Source organism: Athene noctua, chromosome 14 (genome assembly GCF_965140245.1).
Source record: "Athene noctua chromosome 14, bAthNoc1.hap1.1, whole genome shotgun sequence".
Taxonomy (NCBI): domain Eukaryota; kingdom Metazoa; phylum Chordata; class Aves; order Strigiformes; family Strigidae; genus Athene; species Athene noctua.
Genome location: NC_134050.1, coordinates 17,562,612 through 17,584,964, shown reverse-complemented (window position 1 = coordinate 17,584,964; position 22,353 = coordinate 17,562,612). Strand labels below are relative to the sequence as shown.

Below are 22,353 nucleotides of genomic sequence, written 5' to 3'. Positions count from 1 at the left end.
TCCTTCAGCTCCCCCTCGGTGGCAATGACAGACCCCTCCTAGGACATGGGGTCTGTTTGTCTTTACAAACTGGGGTTCCTCTTTCTCCTGCACTGGGAGCTGTGGAATTGCTGTTACCCCAGCCTTGGCGTGTTTTGTGGCTCACCTGCTCTTTAAAAAATAAAGTGGGGGAAAGAAAAAGATATCAGATGCCAGACGGTTATTATAACTGCTTTGCTTTATTGATACTGCATTACAAGTGAGAAGTGCAATAGGTGCAGAAACTGAGTCTTCTCTACTACTGAGTGCAGGCAAATGAAATAATCCCCAATACAGCAACACCTCTCCCAGACTTCCCCACAGCCATGTAAAACATCAAAACAGTAGCACATGCAAGAAGGAAATCAGGTATATTTTTAAAAATGACAAACACGGTTCTTCCATTCATTTAGCGCAGCAAGGTACATCACTGACAGACCAAGCTTTTGAGAGCAGGCGGAATGAAAGGGAGGAAGCTGCTACGAGATACAGAGGTAGAGGAACCAGTCTGGAGGCTCAGTCCATCCTGATGGCACTAGTACAACTCACTGAATGCTAGGAAAACAACTCAGCTGCCTTCTACATTAAAAAAAAAAAAAAATAAAAAAATCTAATAAATAATGGGGGGGGGGGGGGGAGAAGAAAAAGTATGTGTTGGTTGGCAGGGATTTTTTTCCCTGGTATCTCCCCCTATCCAGACAAAGCCAGAGACACTGATTTACATACCTTGCAGACTGTGCCACTTCTGTACAGCAAGTTGCACCTTCCCTCTTTCCCAGTATCCCTGTGTGTATCACACTGGGAAAATGCTCTCTGAAAAGGTGCTTTATGCAAAAACCATTTGCCCTTTGCTTCCTACAGAGCTCAATGGTAATACTGAGACCCAGGGGCCAGAGCTGGGGCTGAGCTAGGATGAGGAGGTGACTTTCCCTCTCCTTCCTGGGGCTTTAGGCAGCGTTTAGGATTTCTCTGTTGAAATTATCCTTTGCCTCCCCACTCTCTGGCATGTCAGCAGAGCAGCGGGTGGAGGTCCCTGGGTCAGCTGGGCTGGACGTGGAGGTGCGTTGGGTGCCCAGACCTGCCAGTTGTCCCTCCCCAGGGATCGCGGCTGGGCACTGCTGCAGCCTCCCGTGCTCCTGCAGGCCAGCAGCTAAGAACTTGGAGCTGTGACTGCGTGCAGAGGCATCATAACAAAAATCGGCGTCAATTCTGCCCACTCATCTGAGCAAACACAGCACCTTGGGCTTGTTCTCAAGCCTGCAGTCTGAGCTTTCCAAGTTAAGGCCATGACTTATCTGCTGACCTGAAAAGAGGCTTTGCAGGCAACAAAAGAAACTTGAGTCAAAGCAAAGGTCCAGTTTCACCCAGTGTCCCACTCAGTGGCCAGGACTAGGCTCAGAGGTTCCCGGGGCTGCTTGGGTCTCTCCTTGCAAGTGAAGGCAGTCTTGCCAAGCCAAAAGGCAGGTTGGCACATTTGGAACAGTCTCCTGGTATCCAAAACTGTGAGCTGCTCTGGTCTGGCCCCATGGTAACCCATGACAGGATAAGGCAGAAAGGAAGGTTGAAGATGAGCCATGCTTGGAAACAGCATCATCACCCTTGTGGTACTTCCAGCATCGCTGCTCTGCTCCCTGGGGGATGCAGGCAAGAGATTTAGCTGAAGCTTTGCTTTAAATCATCCCTAAATGTCCCCCATTTGTTTACACAGCAAAGAGCACAAAGGGACCAAAGCTCCCAAAGGCAAAATTTCCAGCGGTGGCCACCATAAGCCAGAGGAAGTCAGTCCTCATGAGTCAAAGGGACACCTTTTGGTGCAAAGAAAACCAGAGGTCTGCAGTGAGCGGTAGGAAAGGGACAGAAAGGCAAGCATATCTTTTCTTCACCTGCAATAAAGTACATGTCCGAAGGAAGCAGCCAGCTCTGTATCTGTACAAAAACCTTCCTGACCAACCACAAAAACCTCAAGAGAAAAAACTCTTGAGGAAATTTTTTTTTTTTTTGCTACTGCAAAATTTTAAAAAAACAAACAAACAAACAGTTTTAAACCATGTATTTTTTAAGTGCCTAAATCAGCAGCTCTGCATTTGAGGTGAAAAATCTCTTCCAGCCCAAGCTGTCTGAGGCAGGAAGCTGGGCTTGGTGAGATCCTTTCTCAAGTCCCGTTCCCCACAGCAAGACCGATGCCTTGGCCGTGCCCGCGGGGCTGCCTGCCTGATCGGGGGCCTTAGGGATGCTCGGGCACTGTTTTGCCCAGCAGTTGTGCTGCTACCAAACTGGAACCACAGTATTTTACCTTCCATTTGCACTGGTGCACGATGGTTATATGTGATGAAAAGCAGCTTATCGGTATCTCTAAAAAATTAAAGAGAGGCTCTTATCTACCCCAAGAAGCCAGAGAAGCTCCACCTACCAGGAAACCTAACCTAGATGATACATTTTTTTTCTCCTTTTTGCTTTTGATGAGTCTTCAGCTCCTGTCCAGCTTTTTCAGGTCTCTGGGAACAGCCCAAACCAGTAAAAGCTAAACAAATCCCAACAGCCACTGGGGAACACCCCCAAATCTTGCCAAGAATCACTGGCAAGATTCTTGGTGGGTTCAGGGGGCAACTGCCACAGGACTGTGGTTTCAGGGTTATGTCTAAGGGCACTTCACCCTCTCGTGCAGGTCTGAGCCCCAGAAAGAGGAGTTGCAACGCACTCTGTTCCTCCATGAAGAGTGGTGCTTGGCATGGCCTTCTTCCCACCCAACTCTCAACCCAGGAGCAAAAAATAAATTAAAAGAGAAAGTCAGGCTTCATATTCTGGATGGATATTTATTTGCTTAACAGATTTTCTTTTTTTTTTTTTTTCATTTTTTCTTTTTTGGTACAAAGCATCCAGGAAAGCTTTTACTTCTCTTTTTAAAAAATAAAAACTAGGTTTCTTTTAAAAAAAGACACATGAAAAGGAAAAAAAAAAAAAAAAAAAAAGTCAATTATTTGCAATTGCTCTGGTTTTATTCTGCCTTCCCCACCCCACCCACTTCCCTTCCCCCCCCCCCCCTTAATTTGGACCGATTTTCATTCTTTTCCATATATATTTAATAAAATAAATAAAGGATTTTCTTTGTTGTGTATTGCAGTGCCATTTTTTTTAAACAAAGGCTTCATGGCTCAACATTGCAAGGTAATAACAAACAAAAGGATTATACATTAAAATCCTTCCCATCTCAAGATTCCCCCTAGCCCTCCCCTCCAAACCACGAAATAGAATACAATTCAAGTAGTCTTTTTTTTTTATGTTTTAAATGTATGGATATATAAGACAAAGCAAGTACAGAACTGGTTAACAGAGTGACCCCATTTTATTAGCAAGTGAGAGTATATTATAGGGAGATGTAATTGCTTCCCCCCTTTTTATGGTTCCTAGACAGAGAATATATATTATTTTAAAACCAACCTATTTTACAGCCCTCTGCCCACCTCTCAAACCCATCCGCTCACCGAGTCCCGAGCCTCAAGCCAGAGACTCACCTTTCCCTCCCCGTCCCGTGCAGCGGTCCCAGCCCTGCAGCCGCCTGGGTGCAGCCCTCCCTCCTCCTCCGCAGCCCCAGGGAGGGGGCAAGGAGAGGGGGGCGGGGAGGGGGGGGTCCGGCGAGAAGGATGCAAAGGGCAAGAGAAGGAAAAGGAGACAGTGGGGCACGGAGCTGGTGCTCCTGCAGGGGCTGGGTGGCGAGGACCACCTGCCCGCCCGCTCGCCGGAGATGGGCGTGCGAGCAAGCTGTCAGGGTGTGGAGGAAGCGGTGGGTCCCCCGTGGCTCGGGAAGCCAAGCTCCGTCAGGGGTCTGTGCAGAAGCAGGGCCTCAAGTTGTAACTGGCAACACCTTCACCATTCAAAATAGCTTGTCTCTAGAACAGTTCCCTTTTAGTCTAAACTGTGGTGGTTTGGTTTTGTTGTTTTTTTTTTTTTAAAAAAAAAGGATGCGTGTCGATGTATTTCTGTGTGTGCGTGCATCTGTGTACATGAGTAACAGCCAACTAGCTCATATGGTCATGACCAAGCTATATTTCAGAAGAGAAAAGAAACACATTTATCACACTTTTCCTAAAACGAAAAGCTAAAATTTCAAGTTCAATATTCGCTATCTTGTCCTTCCCTCCCCACCCTCCCTTGCTATTTCTGGGTTTTTTCCCTTCCAACTTACTTTAGCACCATAACACATTTTAAACATTACAATCCCTCTTCAGATACTACACAAAATGTCCCATAAAAATAGTGCTTTTTTGCCAAAAAAGTTATATAATATATTATATATATAAATCAACTAAATCCGTGGCAAATGTGCAATGCAGACGCCTCCTCCATTTAAAGTGAGCATCAGCTCACTTTTTTCTTTTTTTTTCTTCTTTTCCCTTTCCTTTTTCTTCTCTCTTTCTCGCTTTATCTCTCCTCTTCCTCTCTTTCTCACGTCATCGATGATTTCGAAAAGGTGCAAGTCGATTTGGAATCTTGTAATGAAGCACACACACAAAAATGCAGATGGGGGCTCCTCAGAACTTCTTCTCAGGTACGTTTTTCTTTTAAAGGTGCAAAAGAAAGTTATAAAAATAAGAAAACCAAAAGAAAAAGAAGAAAAAAGTGGGGTGGGAATGAGGTGAAAAACTTATATCCCTCCCTCAATATTTCTCCCCGTTTCATTTTTTTTTTTCACTTTATTGTCAAGAAAGACATGGAATGGACTCTTCTTGAGAGAAAAAAGATTAAAATAAAATTTTAACTTCATATCCTTTTTCCCTCTTGCTCTTTCTTTTGTCTTCTGGCGTTGGCACCGGGGATGTCACGCAGCGCCCGGCAGCAAAAAGTTCAAGTGCCAAACTGTCCGTTTTGCAAGTACAGGCTTGGAAATACTGGGGGCGTGGGGGAATGAAACAGGCCTGGGAAACGAAACAACCCTCCCCCCCACCCCGAAAGGACGATGCCGCGGGAGCAGCGCTGCTTGTCGCCGCCGCCGCCGCCGCCGCCGCCATCCCCTCCTTGCTGTGTCAGTTGTTTGGTTGGGGCCGGAGCGGCGTGAGGGTGCCCCGCCGCCCCGCTCCTCAGCTCGGCGGCCCCGGGGACGGAGGGGCTCGGGGGCCGGGTCTCGCCAGTCCTCCCGCCCTCCCCCGGGAGATCAAAAATCGAGCCGGCTGGTCAGGGTTCATTTCTGGGGGCCAGCCGTTTCGGGGGAGGCTCGCGCTGCCGGGGGCCTCTGGCTGGGCAGGGAGATGAGGGGACGGTGCAATGCCTTGGCTTCCTCGGCTGCTTGCAGCCCCTCCGCCTGCCACCGGTACTGGCGAGCCCGCAGGATGCCGGGCACCTCCCGCTGCAGCCGCTGGGAGCTCTTCTTCTGCCACACGTCGTACTTGGAGTACTTGGCGTGCGAGGGCTTCTGGAAGCTCTCCTGCAAGGGGATGGGATATCAACGTCAGCTTCATCGCAAGCCTGCCCACGCCCTCTGGACAGGGGATCCCCTCTTTGAGTTCCATCCATACCCTGGAAACACTGCCCCATCCCTGGAAATACTCAAGGCCATGTTGGACGTGGCTCTGAGCAACATCATCTAGTCGGAGATGTCCATGCTCCTTTCAGGGAGGTTGAACTAGATGACCTTTAAAAGTCCCTTCCAACCCAAAGCATTCTACAATTCTCTGATCCAGCCCACCTGGTCCCCCACCTTATTCAGAGCTGACCTTCTGCCAGGTATTTGCCATGAGCTGCCAACAGTGGCCCTCTCTTGAAGGCTCTGCAGAAGCAATGGACCTTGCAGCTGGGGTTTGTCCTCTCCCACCATGGCCTTCCCATCTTTTCTCCTGTTATTTATTCCGGAGAAGGGACACCATCCCAGCGCAGCCCCCTACCTTGCTGAGCGCCGGCAGACCCGCCAGGGAGGTGCCGGAGAGGTCGCGCTCGGACTTGACAGACTTGGCGCAGTAGGTTTCCAGCAGAGCCAGGTCACAGCTCCGAAAGCAGCACTCTTCCACGATTCCCCGGTTGATCCGCCGGTTATTTCGTCCCACCGGTCTACCTGCAACAGCAGAGACCCCGGCGTTAGTCACCAACCTGGACTAGACCCTCTTCCTGCCTCCACAGCACCCGTCCCCTTGCAGGCATCCCTCCACCAGCCACCGGAGACCGGTGGGTCCCACACACTTCAAAAACAGCAGTGCTTCTCCCAGACTAGCTGACACGCACCTGCCGACCGGCCGAGTTTCAAGTTAAGACTTTCCCAGACAAATGCTGTTGATGCCAACAGGGCTCCCTGCGTGTGCGCAGAGCTAATTAAAGACGCTTTATATGGCAGTGATTTATTCCCCCCTCCTATGCCTCTGGCACGGGTGGCCTTTTTGGGCACAGCTAAAGTGAGGAAGCTCGAGCCCAGCCCGGCTGCCAGCACTGTGCCGATTACTGCGACCGTCTCCGATGTTGATCCTGGCAAGCGAGTTTTATTAGAAAGAAGCAGCGCGGCGTTGCGGCTGCCAACCTCCCTCCGTCGGGTCAACGCTCAGGCAGGTGAAGCGAACCAAGGCGGCTAAATTTTACCAGATGGGACAGCTCTGAGACAGCTGCAGAAAGAATACAGGCTCCTGCACCCGCCAAGAATAGCTATTAAACTTAATCTTTTAATAAGGGTTCCTCTCCCATTTCTGCCTGCAGAAGGATGCGAAAGCCCGTGTCCAGTGCAGCAACAACCGAATGCATTTCATATCACCGCTTAATGAGGGCCAAAGCGCTCCAGAGGAAAACTTGACATCAGTTTTACAGGTTTTCCTCCCCCTCTTGAAATAAAGGAGATGAGACAATTTGAATTTCTGATGCTGAACAAATTTGCTTGGGAAACACAACTTACAAAACGTAAACCAGCCCAAAACAAAAGGATTTTCTCCACGCTTTTGCACGTGGCATGTTATGTGCTCGTGCTGGTGTGGGGTTTGCAGCCAGGGCTCTGCACGCTGCCATGAGCACCTCTTCCTAGCGCAAGGTGCTCCAAGGGAGGGGAACAGAGGCCAGCACCAGCAGGGTTTGCAAACAGGATCTGGTACCACATCCTGGCCATGAGAATTTGGACATGGGAAAACTGAGAGTGAGTGGTGGAAGCACGATGCCTGATGCTGCTCACCACACGGCCCAGCCCCCACCTCTCAGCAGGAACACACAAAATGGACCACCATGGTCCACGGAACACCGGCCCCGTGCACGATCCACCATCCTCCCCACACTCTGGATGAAGCAGGCACTCAAGTATTGGGCCTTGATGAAGATTTAATGGCCCTGGCTTGCAAGGTGCTGGCCAATTTCCTTGGGGGGTACCCCATCTGGGTGCCAACCCAAAATGCCTCGGAACAAAGCGCAAAGCACAGGTGTTTTCTGTGCATGCAGCGCAACCCCACATGTGAAAAGCCGCCCCATATGTGCAGTGCAAACACATGTGTGCAATGCAGCTGGCACATGCAACGCAGCCCTCTGCGTCCAGTGCAGCCCTGCATGTTCAATGCAGCCCCATGTTGCAGTGCTGGCATGCAAAACCCTACTCTGAAATAGCAAAGCCCCTGGCAGCAGGGCACCCTCTCGCTACTAAAACCAGCCATGCCCCCGTGCTCCCTGCTGGTGCATTCCCGCTGTGCTCGGAAGTCGTGAGAGCAAACATGGCATCAGGGTGCAGGGCCATGGCGCAGCTGACTCACACCATGCTCTGTTTTCCACGTTTCTCCCCCCTGAGCCACCACCCTCCTTTTCTCTTTCTTTTTCTCTGTAAAAATTTCAGGCGCAACCTTTAGCCAGCCCGGTGGGAAGGTGAGAAGGATGGTTCCCTCTTGGTAAAGGCTCAGCGAAGGGAGCACTGTTAGGAGTTTAATTTTCTCTCCATAAATGCTTGTGGCCAACAAGCACTCTGGCTTGGACCCTCCCTTTAAAGGCAGGGCAAGTGTGTTGGGTGCCCGCAGTTGTAGAGCGATGCTGGTCCAGGCAATGTGGGTGACAACGCCCAAGGGAGCCGGGGGAGAGGAGCCTGCCTGGGACCAGGTGCAAGTATTCTTCTATATGCACACAATGTGTTCTTCTATGCGCCTGTATTCTTCTACATGCATGCCCAGCGAGGTCCACAGGAGACGTGCGCTGCCACTGACATCCCCCTCCACATAGGGCCCCCGCTCCACACCTATCCACCCCAGTGCCCAAAGCTGCCCATGCGGCAGGTCGCTGAAGCATTAGGCTGCTCCAGAAAGGCATCCTGAGCACAGGCAGAAGGGGAGTTTGGAAGGAAAAAGAGAAAAAATTCCAGTCACCCCCTCTTGCTAGCACATCCCCAGAGGGCTGCATTCACACTCCCGCTGAACAGAAGGTTGCACAAGTGACGACACGCACGGTTCAGGGAGAAGTTGAGGTTTTGAAAGGTTACACGTCTCCTCTTGAAAACAGAAGTTGCCCGCTTGCATCTATGTGTTTGTTTGGAAAGAGGAGTGGGGGGAAAAAAACTAACAAGCAAAGCGCGACCGTTTTCACCACCTTGCCATCAAGGGCACTTTCTAGCACGGGAGCGTGCAGGAAGATCACGACAGCACATGTTTGCAAACGCCCAGGCGTGGCCCCGCCAGGGTGAGCTCCCGGCAGGGACCACCGGGACGGGACGGCCCCTTCCTGCCCGCCCGCTGCCCCTGCCCCGCCAGCGGGCACACGCACGGCCCCCGGCCCCACACGCTGCCCTTTCCTTCTCTCTTGCGTAAAGCCGCTGCGTGCCGTTCCCCTTGCTGGCGCCGCTGCCAGCTCCGCTGCCACCATCCCATAGGGCACATTTCCCATTACATAATTGTCCGTGCGGATCTCGCCAAATGTCAATACAATCCTCTGTGGGAGAGTTACTTTAGGAAAAAAAAATAGGCAACCATAACAAACAGGGATTTAGTCCCAGAAAGCACCTGGACACAACAGTCCAGGGAAGAGACGCCAGGGCATTGCTGGTTAACAGCAACATCGCTACTGACCTGGATTGAGAAAAGCGTTTGTTCCATAACAACGATTTACGCAGAGACTAAAATTTGAATTTCCAGGCTTTTGCCCATGGGTGGCATCTCACTTGACCACCCCTGCCAAAGGCAGGGAGGGTTTTGCTGCTCCGTTCCCTTGCCCACAGGGGAGAGCTGTGTGGGCAGTGGGCTGCAGCACCGCTGGGGTGCACAGACCACTTCCCACTGCAGTGCTGACCACCTCCCCCCGAGGAAACGCACTTCCTCTAGGCCTTCAGTGAAGGGCTGTGCTCTTTTTCCCCAAATTGTGCTCCACCAAAACCTCCCACAGCTCTGCTGAGGGGCCAAGCCCCACGATGCAAAGCCCAGTGATGCAAAGCCCAGTGGTGCAAAGCCTGGCAACACAAAGCCCCGCAAGGCAAAGCCCTCCAGCTGCCCAGGGTTATTCGCACCTGGCAGTGGGCTATCCTGACAGGGAGAGCTGGGCATCCCGGCAGTGCTGCAAAACCAAACCTGCTCCCGGGAGAACCGCGAGGTTGTGTACCTGCCGCTCAGCTATGCCTCCGTGCCGGAGGCGGTGGCACCGCTGTGGCCGAGGGGGGACAAGAGGGTCCCTTCCCTGGCATCACCACCCTGCTGCTCCAGGCTCCCCACCCTCACCGGGGCCGGACGGATGCCACAGGAAGGGTGCGTGGTGCCGGTGCCACCCTGGCCGGGTCCCCTCTCCTCTGGTCAATCAGACGGCAAGCCAAGTGGAAGGGGACTTTGGGTGTAAACAGTCCCCGCGCCCCTGTCGCAGGAATGTCGGGAGCAACAAGGGGGCCTTTGTGCGGCACCGGGCCCCGTCCCAGTGCCCCCGGCCTGGCCCTCCCCCACCCCGGCACCACACTTTCCCCCCTGCTTTTTCCTAGTATTATTCGGAGGAGCGGCGGGTGCGCAAGAATGTGCCCCGTCAGCACAAGTGGCTGCAAAGAGCTAAATTCTTATCAGCTGTTGGAAAGGAGGAAACAGGAGCTGTTGTTTACAGAGAAGTTGGACGCCTCTCTCCCTGCAGCCCCTTCTCCCCTCCCTGCCAGCATTGCATGACAGCAACTTCGCAGCCGGGGCTTCATCTTGACCTGCCCCACTTTTTTTACCCGGGGCTGCGCTCAGCATCCCTCTGTGGGCCGTGCCACCATCCCTGGGGTGGGCACCAGGAAGCAGGGAGAGAGGGTCCTGACCCTGCTGCAGAGCCACTGTGGGATGCCACCACCTTGCTGGCACCTGTAGGCCAGCCCCAAACGCCTTAAAAGTCACAGAGAGGAGGACTCATGGCAGAAACAGAGAGCAAAGCACACAAGGCTCCAGCTGCTGCTTGCCCAGGCACCCCCAGCATGCAGTGGAGAGCGGGCATGGTGCACATCACTGTGCCCACCCTGCGTCCAATGGCCAGGTAGCCCCCGTGCTGCCAGCTCCTGCCCCTGTTGCAGCTCTTTTGTAGCCCCAGCTCTTGGGGGCAGCTTCAACATCCCCAGCCCCAGGCACCTGCCAGCCACGATGCCTCCAAGGGCAGCCGGGGGCTGGGACTCGCTCTCCACACCAGCAGACAGATGGGCATCCTCGCTGTCAGGGTGCACCCTCCTCAGTCTAGGCTGTGCACTTCCCCATCGCCAGCTGCCAGGGGGATGAAACACCGTGGGCACGCTGCAGCCCCTTGCATGGATGCAGACCGTGCTGTATTTCAGAGCTAGCTTTGCTAGATAAGTACTCCCTTGTAAGAATGCAGAGCATCATTTAAGTACTTAAATCACCATTGCAGCAGAAAATTGGTAACAGATTTTCATGCCATTTTGGTTTTTTCCAAGATTACTAGTCAGATGCTTGCAACAAGCCCCATTCAGCAAGTGGGGCCCACCTGTACCTGCAGGACAAGGCTGCCCAACTCATTTACCTCCCATATGAATCATGAGCAGGCTGCTCATCCGTTGCAAGTCCTATGCTGAGAAGCGCTCATGACAAACCCAGGCCCGGTTTTAAGATGTAAACCCAAAATCATGCAACATAATTATGCCCCTATCGAGCCTATACGGTGACAGTAGTGTAGCCATGAGGGTTTACAAGTGAAGATGAATATGGTCAGCAGAATTAATCACTTTATGAAGCCAAGTGATGGAGGTAAAGGGAAAAATATTAGGTGAGCTGGGGATGTCCCAAACCTCCATCAGGTAGAGCCATCACCCAAACATCTTCAGCTCTACACAGCACAGGCTGGTCAGAGGCAGGAGGGGTTAAAATGTGGGACTGGGGGGACTTTGCTTCATCCTCCAGCGCTTGGGTTTTCCAGAAATATTCAAAAAGAAGAAGTGGGGACAGGAGAAGACAAAAAAAAAAAATCAAGAATTGCCTTGCAAGCACCAGACTGGCCACTTGGCACCAAGCGACTTGTCTGCCTTCAAAAGTGTTTTTATTTTGGCCTGGGCGGCTGGGTTATTTGAGGTGAAAGGAGGTCAGTTTGTCCGTAAAACAAAAGCCCCATTCCCTTTCATCCCCAGAGAGGGGGAGGAGGGAAGAGAAACCACGGGAGGGAGACGGATGCTCCTCTATATATAGAGGGAGAGGAAGAGGTGTGAGAGCGGGAGAGGAGCTCGCCTCCTTGCCGCGCCAGTAAGGCCAGTCCCAGACCCACCGCCTCGGCCGAGCTCCAGCACGGGGCTCGTTGGCAGAGGAAAGGTGGAAGGGGGAGATGAGAAGAGGAAGGGCAGCTGACGTGCAAACCCTCGCCGCTTGGCTCGGCCAGAGGAAGGAAGCGCGCCCAGGGCGTCCCCAAAAGTGCCGCCTGCCTGCAGCACCCGGGGGGCTGTGAAAACATCCTGCTGCTCGGCCGGGCTGGGGCAGCAATCGCCCCCAGATAGCTGCAAAGCCACCTGCAGCCCAGCTGCCTGCCCAAAATTACACAGCCCGAACCCTGGATGCTGCTGGATGTGGGATCCCTGCGCCTCTCCCTGTCCAGCCTCAGGAGGCAGCAACAGCCAAGTCTGGCTGAGCATCCACGTTGGGAAGGGACATCGAGTTGGGAAGGGACATTCAGGCTTATCTCTGAAATATGCAGCGCCCCATTCCCTGAAGAGGCAGACTGGGATGAGAGGGAGGCTGGCTCTCAACTCCACTACTCCAAAAAACACCCTGTTACTCGAAAGTGACTTTCAAATTCCTTTTCCCAAGGCAGAGGCAAGACTGCCAAATGCACAGCACTACATGCAGCTGGTATCTCCATCCTCTTCCCCCATTTGGCTTTGCATCTTTCCTGTAGTCAGTCACTCTGAGGCTCAGTCCTCAGTAGGCAGCTACACACAGGGTCTTCCCTCTTCTCAAGCAGAGCAGGGGACCAAAACACCAGAACAAGGTTCACATGTGAGACACCTTTGCCCATAGATTACTGGTTACTCCTCCCCATTTACCAGCTAAGCCACTGTAACACTAATGACAACAGTGCAAACCCCCAAAAGCATGCTGGTGGAAAGCCCCTGGCAGCCAACTCTCCTGAAGCCACCGGCACCCTGCAGACAACAGCACCCCTGCATTTTTTGGCACTGCAAAAGGCTAAGACATCACTCTTCAGCAACAGGTTCAACAGCAGGCAGCCAGGAGGTCATGAAGCGTATTTTGGGAGCAGCCTAGAACCTGCTGCTATAGGAAGACTGCCCGGAAAGGGGGAGTCCTCAGCTAAGTCAGGGCCCAAGCTCAGCAGAGAGCTGCCTGTGGACATCCTTGTTACCTTAATGACTTGCCTGCATCCCCGGTGAGCCAACCAGCCATGGCTCTCCAGCGATGTTTGACTTTCCCGAGCATCAGAATGCAGGACCCAGTTTCCCCATGGGACTAGACTAGTCCCCAAAATCGGCGCAAGGTGGATGCATGTCACCCTGAGCATATCACTTTTCTTGCTCCTCTCCTGGCCTACCGCCATGTGCGAGGCAATCACGAAAAGCACCAGTCTGGAAAACCCCTCCTTTCCCTCCCAGCCCGGCTCCATCAGAGCAAGGTGTGGGGTGGGGGCAGCATCCTGTCCATTGCCAGCAGTCGCCCAGCACTTACTGAAGTAGAAGCCCCTGTCCCCGCAGACGAACTGCAGCGTGTCCACCAGCTCCCCGCCGCAGAGGGTCTCCGTCGTGCCGTACGCCGCGGCCGAATCCAGCGCGTAGGCCAGGAAAGCCAGCAGCAGCAGCAACATCTGCCTTGCCGCACACATCCTCTGCACCTGGGGACAGAGGCACAGCGTTAGCATGGCGCGAGAGACCCCTCTCTGCCACCTCCCCCCAGGGCAATGCCCCCCACCCCCGGCCCGCAGCACGCCTGGGGTTCGATGCCTGAACATGTCGGGATGCTGCCGGGAAGGACGGGCAGCGCTGAGCCGGCAGCTGGTGTGAGGCTGGTTCCCTGCGCTCGCCCCACCGGTCAGCCGCTCCAGACAGACAAAGTTTGCATTGAAGCAGTTTTTCCATTGGAAATTCCCACTTCAGCCTACCTCTGAAAAGCTTTTACTTCCCCTGCTCTTTCAACAGCGTGATTTTGTATTTTTTTCCCTTTTTACATGGGAAATAATTCAAAGGATTATCCAGAAGTTATTTTTTTTTTCATTTCTGATGACAGGTTTTCATGCCCTACCTGAACGCATGTTCCCCTAAAGCAGAAACAAATGAAGTTTCAAACCGTCCTAGAGCTGCTTTTGAGGAAAGCTGGGTTTTGCCAGGGAGTGGCGGCCTCCACCCTGGGCATGCGAGAGACTCTCACAGCCAAGGCTCGGGCAATCGAGGGGCTGATTGCACAAGCCGTGTTTGCTGATGAGAGCCGGGACTCAGAAGACATCTCTCAGGAGCAGAGCGGTCCCATGGGAAACACACCTGAGGCATCACCAAGGAGGGCCAAGGGGGTATCAGCCGGTGCGGAGAAGTAAAAAAGAAACTCTCTGGATATTTTCTAACTAACCTGAAGATTTCCCCTGACTCAGATCCGACAAACAGCTTTACCTCTGTGACAGCTTCTGCAGGTGCTATTGCCTCACCAGATGAGCAAAAAACCCATGGATCGTTCAGGCGTTATATTCCCTCGGTGATGAGCATCACTACGTGTATACAGCCAAACAACAATGGTGGCCAGACAGGTCGGCTCAAAATGAAGAGGGGAAGTGTGGCAAAATAGGAGCCAGCATGGGGTAATGCTAAATCTCAAGTGGAGCATCCCCTCTCCCTGCTAATGCTCCGCCAAGACACTGGGTTTCACATCCAGCCTTCATCACCATAGCATCTGAGCAACTCGAGAATAATATCAGTTAATGAATATTACCTCACCCCCCCGGGATGCTCAGAGATGGAGCCGAAGCCCAGGATAGATTAAATGACTCGCCCAAGGTCACGGGGGAAGTCTGCAGCGCAGCCAGGAAATTAGCCCAGCTCCCCCGGGGCCCCACTACAGTCCTGCCAGCAATAAAGCCACCCTTGCTACCAATTTTTTACTAGCACGTAGCTCAAATCAGTGCTGCTAGAAACGCGCTGTGCTTACAAGTCATGAGCTCTTCTGAGCAGCGGGAGGGACAGGGATCAGCAGCAAGAAAAGCCAAAACGGAGGCTGTAAGGTCTGGGTGAGCGGAGGGGGGCATCCCCCCTGCACAAACTTCAGTGCCCACCGCATTGCTTAGCCTGCGCTGGCAGAGACCAGCAAGGCTGGCAAAGATCCTCCAGGGCTCTGGACAAGAGAGGCAGCAGCTCTGGGCACAAACTGGGCTCAAACCAGCAAGTGATGGGACAGGGACCAGCTTCTCCAGTAGCACCCGTCCCTTTGGCACACTGCAGGGGCTCTGGTCTGTATTACATTAGGAGCAAAGGGGTGGCACTGGGGTCCGATTGCACCATGCTGCCAAGCTGCAGTGTTTTGTCACCAACACCTTTTCACCTTGATTTTTTTTATGAAGTGGCCAACGGGTGTTTACTGGGCCTCCCCGACATGACCGCAGCCTCACCTTCACTGTTTGAGTCATGCCCTTGGTACAGCAGTATCAGCAGACGGATCTCCAACTGACAAGAGACCAATGATCCCGCCCCCTTTCCTTATTTTTCTTTCCCTTTTCCCCCTGTTTTTTATATGCAGCTCCTGATCACTCGTGTCCCCGGGGCAGCAGATGTGTGCCAGCCAGTGCCGCCGTCAAAGCCGCTGATGTGGGACTTCAGGACACCCAAATAATCCCCCGTCCCCAATTAGGCTCCTGCTGGCTGTGAGCACTGCGGCTAACGAGCAGGCTGCATGATGGCCTCCCTCAAGCCAGAGCTGGCCCCCAGAAGGGGCTTGCTTGGTGGCACAGGTGACAAGCACAGTTTTTCCTCCATATTCAGTCTAAAGGAAGGCGTAAGATGCTCTGAAGCAAGGGGAGAGCAAGGTTTTGTCAGCAGGGCGATATCTGATGCTGGGGAGACCTGATACCTACTGTGGAGAAGAACTTGTGCTCCTCGGAAAATACCCTCTCCTGCACAACCCACACCACAAGCACAAGGTGGCCCCTGGCAGCCTTCCCTGCCTCCACTCAGAGCTCTTTTAGGTTGCCCACACCCCGTAACTCTGGCCAGGAAGCCCCCCTGAAGCTGCAACAACAGGGATGGCTCCAATGCTGTCATCCAGAGCCAGGCTAACATGGCGGTGTGCCATGCGATGAAGTCCCCCTTTGCCCACGCATCAACCGCCAGCCCGCTCCACCGCGGTCACCTTGGTGTGTCCCCACTCCCTCCAGCAGCTGTGTAATGAGAAACCAGGCAGCAAAGCAAAAAGCATCTTTATTTACTACCCGGTGCTGCAGTTTCTCTCCAGCTTGATGGAGCTGCAACCCAACCCAACCCCGTAAGCCCTCCCCGCTTGCTTTGGCCCTACTGACCCTGCAGAGAAAAGCCACCAAGCTTCACCCAAAGGCTAGACAGGCTACCAGGGTGTCATCGCTTGCTCAGTGCATCCCGATGACCCTCCAGTCAATCCTTCCCCCCTCCTTCTCCTTCTTAGCATGGATGAGCAGCACCCATGCAGAAGAGCTAGCACATGCCCCGCCGCAGCTGCCAGAGAAGGTGCTGCTCCCCAAAACGGGGTGGCACGGCACAGCTGGGTACCCACAGCCCATGACCAGCACAAGCACCATGCCAGCTGCACAGGTTGCATGCAACTTCAGTTGTCATGGCCAAATCCTGCTCAGCATCATGAATCGAAGCCCTGTGAACCCTGCCGAGCCTTCATTCTCCACTGGAAAGGTGGGACAGCACTGCTTTTGGTTTCTAGTCCAAGCACTAGGACAGCGACAGGCCCCTCAGCTGTGAGGCAGGAGTAAATTTACACCAATGGCTGGAAAAGCCTTCAGTTTTTATTAGAAAGCCTCTCTGACGTGAGATGTAACAGGAATACGACAGGGAGAGTTAAGCAGGGCACTTTCCTAAACGACAGGGTCCCACCTCTTCTAGGAGAGAGGCTACGCCCACCAAAGCTTCATTCTTGCCAAAGTGGGTTGAATCAGCCGCGCCGGCTGCCGTTCCTCCTCATGTGCCCACGGAGAGCTCAAACGCCTCAGGATGCGGTTTTAACCGGGGCGGTGGGAACAGCAGCGCGAGACGTGCCGGGTGCCCAAAAATCTGAGCACCAAACTCCTCCTAACAAGGGCTCGGACCCCACATAGTGTGCAAGAGGGTGATGCAAGAGGAATTTCTCGGTTGCACAGGTGCCCTGTACTGTCTGGGAATCACATCTGAAGCTTCTCTGAATGACCCGCGTACGAGAGCAATCTTCTCGGCACAGAAGAGGCTCAGACAAGCCACCGGAGCAGGCCGCTGGCCTCTCCTGGCCCAGAGAGGGTCTGCTTTGCTCTCCATCCTTCGTGTCCCTCTCTTGCCTTCCCCGGCATCCTCAGGTCCCGGCACGCAGCCAGGCTGCCGCTGGAGCCAGCTCGGCTGCAAGCTGCCACACGGGGGATGCTGCTGCTGCCTTGGGACTCCCGTGTATTCCCCCCTCACAGCGCACTCTGCTGCCCCCATGGCCGGGGACCCCCGAACACCGCTCGGCAGCCCCCAGCCAGCGGGGACACACCAATGGAGAGGGATCTCTCCGAGCAGCTGCAGCACGGCAGGAACGAGCCCCAGGGCAGGTCTGCAGTGGAGCCACCCTCCCACCCGAGGCCGTTAAAGGATTTTTTGAGGATTTGCTGCAGAATCAGCTGGATCGGTGATTTCTGTCCAGCTGCTGGGGAGCTGGGGGCCAAGAGGCCACAATGTGCTAAAAGGCCCAGTTGCCAAATCTCAGAGGACAGCTCAGGCATCCCTCGCATCCAGGCTTGTGCTGAGCCAACCAAACCATGGTGCCTCTCTTGGGCAACAAACATCTCCCCAAAAACAGAGACTAAACCTCCTGTCTGACCTAATTCCTTCTTCAGTCTGGCCTTCATTACAGTTTAATATGAACAGAACAACGTAGGAGGGAATTGACAGATGGCCCAGTCTGCAAAATTTGGATTTGGACACCAAAAAGAAAAAAAAATCTCACTTCTTTGTGGAGCAGCACAGCGTTTAAAAGGGAGAATGGTGAAAAGTCATCGGCCCAAACCCAGAGGCATGTACAGGAGGGGAAAACCCCAGTTTGCACATCCCAGCCTAACATCACCCTCCACCCCTCCAAAAAAAAGCGTGCAGACTGATGTTTCACCACTCCCAGTGACTGCCTGTGAGAGATGCTGGGCATCTCTCTCCCTGTGTTCCTCCTCTGGGTGGGCAGCCCCAGGAGAGCGGGGAGCTGACCTGGTTTTAAGCGTAGCTTTCCCAAAGGGGCAGGACATGGCCCCCTGCCGAGCTCACACATGCCAAGCAAATGCTGCCCCCCTGCCCATGGGCAACCTCACGCAGGGTGCCGGGCTACCATGCCCCGAGGTGCCAAGTAGCAAAGGGCGGCGGGGTGAGGCAGGTGCCTTGGCAGCCAAAAACCACCCCGGGGCTGCGTCTTGGGCAGAGGCATGGGATGAGGCGCCCAGCAGTACCCGAAGGGAGAGGAGCCACCACGTGCAGTGCTGCAGAAGAGCCTCCCATTTCATCTAAAAGAGAAAGGAGGAGATTTCCAACCCACAGCTCGGAATAAGCAAGCTTCAAAACACAAAACTTTCAACCATTGAGCTGCCAGGCAAATAAAACCAACCCACGACCAGAGGTTTTGCTGTTTAGCTCAGTCTTGAAAAAAATAAAAACCTCATGATTCTTGGCACCTGGCTCGCATGACATTCATATGGCTGAGGTTGGCAGTGCTGCTGCTATTTTTAGCGCTCACTTTTTTGTCTTCACTTCTCGTCCCCAACAGCAGCCCACTCCACCCCACGCTGGGGGTCACCTTTCCCCCTCCCGTCCTGCGAGCGGGGACAGACACCTGCCTGCTCTGCCTGCGGGACAGGGGCTGGGACAGGCAGGGCAGCGCTGCCCGCACCCCGCCGATATACGTGCCGCAGCAGGAACTACCGTAGCTGTGGAAAAATCAAGCAGAAAAAGGTGAATGGGGTATTCAGTACCATTTACTCACCCCACTGGGGAGTAAGAGTGTATTGCACAAATTTTGGTATGCAGCCCAGAAACATTTGATTTATTGCATGAAAAAAAGGAAATGCAATCTTGCTTAACTCTTCTAAAGACAGCTGGCAGGACCCAGTGAAGGGATTTAAGTCCATTTTAGTAGCCTCACTTAACTCCTTTCTTTATTGTTCCTCTCTCCTTTCTGCATTCCCATCCAAAACCTGGAATATATCAGGGAAAGTTAACAGCAAGTTAAGCTGTTAAATCAGAAATTGTGGTGACTGGAGTCTACTGGCAAGTGATATTCCCACCACACGTTGAACTTGCTTTATGTCTGGCAGAGTGGCTTTAACCCTTTCAGAGCCAGGCTGCAACCCAAGGCAGATTTCTCCCCTGATGCCTCCCACCTCTCCTGACCCCTCACGCAAACGTGTCGAGGGAGGCCAGTATCTCTTTGCCCCGTTAAGACACACAGCAGCCTTTAAAAGCAAAGACAATCCAAAGAAGGATCGAAGAGGTCAGTCCCAGGACACGAGCAGGGAGAGGGTGGGCCACTTACAGTGCTCGTATGCACTGCTGGAAACTCACCAACACCTCGGTCCCTCTAAAAATAAGACCTCACCTGCTGTGTTTGCTTTATTTAAAAAAAGAAAAGTACAGAAATGCTTTTCTCTGGTGCTCCACGAGGAAGCCGGGCTCACGCCGAAGGCTATAGGAATCAATGGGAAGACACGCACTGACACCCCCGGGTTGCCTGGTCAAAGCAGCAGCCCTCCAGCCGGGCTGCAAAAAGGATCACCTGTCAGAAAAAGCGCTGGGACACACACGCAGACACATTTTGGCTCTCAAATTTCATGCGGCGGTGGGAGGGGACCTGCGGTGTCAAATCTTTTATCCCTTAATGAATTTTCACAGGAGCCGGGATAGCCCCTTTGAAAGGCTGAGTGAACTTGTGTGGGTGTCGACAACATGGAGCAAGATTTACAGCTCTGACCCATTCACCCCCACCAAAATTGTCAAGCTGGGTCCAAAACAGCTCAGTGAAGCTCAAATCAGAAGTGTCAGTCAGTTTTATTCCTCCAGATGTCCTTAGCACAAAGTCACCCTCACAAAACCCCACGACCCAGGCTCCTCAACTCCACTCTAAATCAAGGCAAGAGGAGGAATAAAAAACCCAACACGCTGAACCCTGCGATGTAAAAGGAAAAATCACACACACACACACACACACACGTAACCTGACAACAAATAAACCCAAAGAAAACCAGGCCTTGGCCTCCCAAGCACATCCCGGCATTTGGAAGAAAACTACAGACTTTGTATAGGAAGCCTCGACTCGAGGGTTGAAAGCAGCGGTTCTCCCGAGGTCTCTATTTAAAACCACCCACACAAACCTTGTTTTTACACTTGATTGCTCCACGCCGCCTGAGCGAGACCTGGCATATCCGAAACCCTGCTAAAGTACCACTGGCTTGAGGCGAGGCAGCCACATCTGCTGGTACAGTTACGCTAAATCCGAATTTCCTCATGTGCCCCAATTCCCTACTGCTCAACAGTGTGCTAAAACCTTTCCAAGTTGTGCTCTTAAAACAATTACTGTAGGGAAAAGCAATTGGGAAGGAAGAAGAAGGAAAAAAAAATTTAAAAAAAAAAATCACACAAAGTCGAAGGCTGCATGCCAACCATTAACTCTCACTCCATTTTGGCTTCGCTTTCTTGTTTTTCCTCTCTGTATTTTTATCCCTCCGAGACCGAACACACCGCGGTGTTTTGCAGAAGAGAGTTTAACAACCTCCCCGGTGCCCGAAGCGGGAGAACCGCCGGTCGCTCCCCGCCGCCGCGACCGTCTCCCCGCTCCCAACCCACCCCCCCGCGGGCAGCCAGGGGCCGCGCAGCCCCGCCTGACCCCGCGGAGCCCCCTCCGCGGCTCCCCACGCGGGACCGCCCCGCGCCGCGCCGGCTCCCCGCCGCCGCTCGGCCGCGCAGAATTGCGCGCAGACGGCGCGCAAGCGGTCCCGCTGCCAGCATCACCCTCCCGCCCCGACTCCAGCAAGGTGCGGAGGGGGGATCCGCGGGCGCGGGCTGTCCCCGCGCCCCCCGGGGATACCCCGCGCCCCCCCACCGCAGCGGTTCGCCCCGCCAGCCCGCGGCTGGGCCGGCTCTCGGGGTCCCTCTAGTGACACGCGTGGGGACGGCGGGCAGCGGGGCCGGCGCGGCTCGGCATGGCACGGCGCGGCATGGCACGGCGCGGCGCGGCGCGGAACGCGGGAGCCCCTCCTGCCTCCGCCCGCCGAGGGGCTGCGCGGAGCGGCGCGGAGCGGCGCGGAGCCGAGCGGCGCTTACCTTGGCGCTGCCGCTGCTACTCTCAACTTGTGGCGGCGGCGGCGGGCCGGGGAGGAAGGCAGGCTGCCGGCAGCGCTCATCCGTGGGTGCCCCGGCGCTTGACATGCTGCTCTCCTGCCCGGGCAGCGATCGCGGCTTTGGCTCGCCTTCCCCGCGCCCTGGCTCGCTCTCCTGGCCTTGCCTTTTTGGTATGTCAAGTTCCTGCTTGATTTTGTCTGAAGGATGTTATTTTGTTACGATCAGGTATTTTGTTATTCTAGAGAGCGAGCGAGCGCTTTCCTTTTTTTTTTTTCTTTTCTTTCTTTTTTCCTTTTTTTCTGTTTTTCCCCCTTTTCTTTTTTTTTTTTTTTTTTTTTTTTTCCCCTTCTCTTTCTCTCCTCCTGCTTTGGCTGCCCCTTGGGTGGCTCTCACTTTTGTGTTTACTGACTGCGTCCCCCTGGCCGGGACGGAGGGGCCGGCTGCCTGACTGCCCGCTGCTCCCGGCTGGCTGCCCCACGAGCGAGGAGACAGGCAGGGCGCTCCGGCTGCCCCCCTTTTATACCCCCCCAATGGGCATGCTCTGACTTCCCCAGCGAGCACCAGCCCGGCCACGCAGCCAATAATGTTGCAGAGCGGTCTAACCCCCTCTCTTCCCTCCCTCCCTTCCTTTCTTCCCTCCTTCTCCCTCGTAACCCTCCGGAGTCCAGCTCGGGGAGGGAAGAGGGCACAGAAAGTTTCTGCCGCACGGTTTCTTCGCGGGCTGCTCCCGCGTGGGGGGCTCTGACCCACGCCGGCCGGCCCCGGGGGGGGTGGGGAAGGGGGCTGCGCGCATCCCCCGCCGCCCCCTCAGGTGAGGAGCGGAGGTGGGGGTCCGCACCCCGAGCCCCAGCCCAGAATTGCCGGGGGACACCCCCTGAGCGCCCCTCGCTGCCGGAGGGTGAGCCCCAGGCCCGGGGGGGGGTGGGTGGGCGGGGGCAACGGGGGGTCGCGCTGCCCCCGCCCCAGCGCTCGGGGCCGGCTCTCGGCGCGCCCGGGGCACAGGTGTCCGCGCCGGCTCCGCACCGCTCCGCAGGGCTCCGCGGAGGAGGCCCGGCCCCACGCCCCCCCCTTGTCCCGCGTTCCGCGCCCCCGCCGCGGCAGAAGCGAGCCCTCCGCGTCCACCCCCCCGCGTGTCCGTGTGGACAACACGGGGGGGTGCCCCCCTCGCAAGGCAGCGGCCCCGCGGTGGGTTGGGCACCCGCTGAGCACCTTCCCGGGGCCGTTCCTGCTTCCCAAGGGCTCCGCCGTGGGGGGGGGGGGGGGGACGACCAGAGGGGCTTTTCCCAGGCTCCGCCGTGCGCCTCCAGCCCTGCGCGGCTGAACGCGCTCCCGCGGCGCCGCAGCGAGCAGAACGCGCCTTCTCCCAAATACCTGCGCCGGGGAAGGGACCCCGCTCACCCCCCGCCGGCAGCAAAGGCAGCCCCTGCCCGCACCCCCCGCACCCCGCC

General features: G+C 54.7%; 1 protein-coding gene across 1 annotated transcript; it reads right to left on the bottom strand.

Moving 5' to 3' along the window:
• Nucleotides 1-3,072: 3,072 nt before the first annotated feature.
• Nucleotides 3,073-21,403, bottom strand: IGF2 (insulin like growth factor 2). Its single transcript, XM_074918513.1, has 4 exons — nt 20,888-21,403; nt 13,071-13,233; nt 5,895-6,061; nt 3,073-5,437 (listed from the first exon to the last, which is right to left on the bottom strand). The coding sequence occupies exons 1-4, from the start codon at nt 20,990-20,992 to the stop codon at nt 5,195-5,197; spliced, it is 678 nt and encodes a 225-aa protein (XP_074774614.1). The 5' UTR covers nt 20,993-21,403; the 3' UTR covers nt 3,073-5,194.
• Nucleotides 21,404-22,353: the final 950 nt, after the last annotated feature.

What these genes read in the sequence shown, in the direction of transcription:
- IGF2 (XM_074918513.1), bottom strand. Translation starts at nt 20,992, where the DNA reads ATGTCAAGCGCCGGGGCACCCACGGATGAGCGCTGCCGGCAGCCTGCC. An exon ending in GTAGCAGCGGCAGCGCCAAG is followed by an intron (nt 13,234 to 20,887) that starts GTAAGCGCCGCT and finishes CTCTGTCCCCAG; the next exon opens with GTGCAGAGGATGTGTGCGGC. An exon ending in GTCTGCCGGCGCTCAGCAAG is followed by an intron (nt 5,438 to 5,894) that starts GTAGGGGGCTGC and finishes ATCCCCTTGCAG; the next exon opens with GAGAGCTTCCAGAAGCCCTC.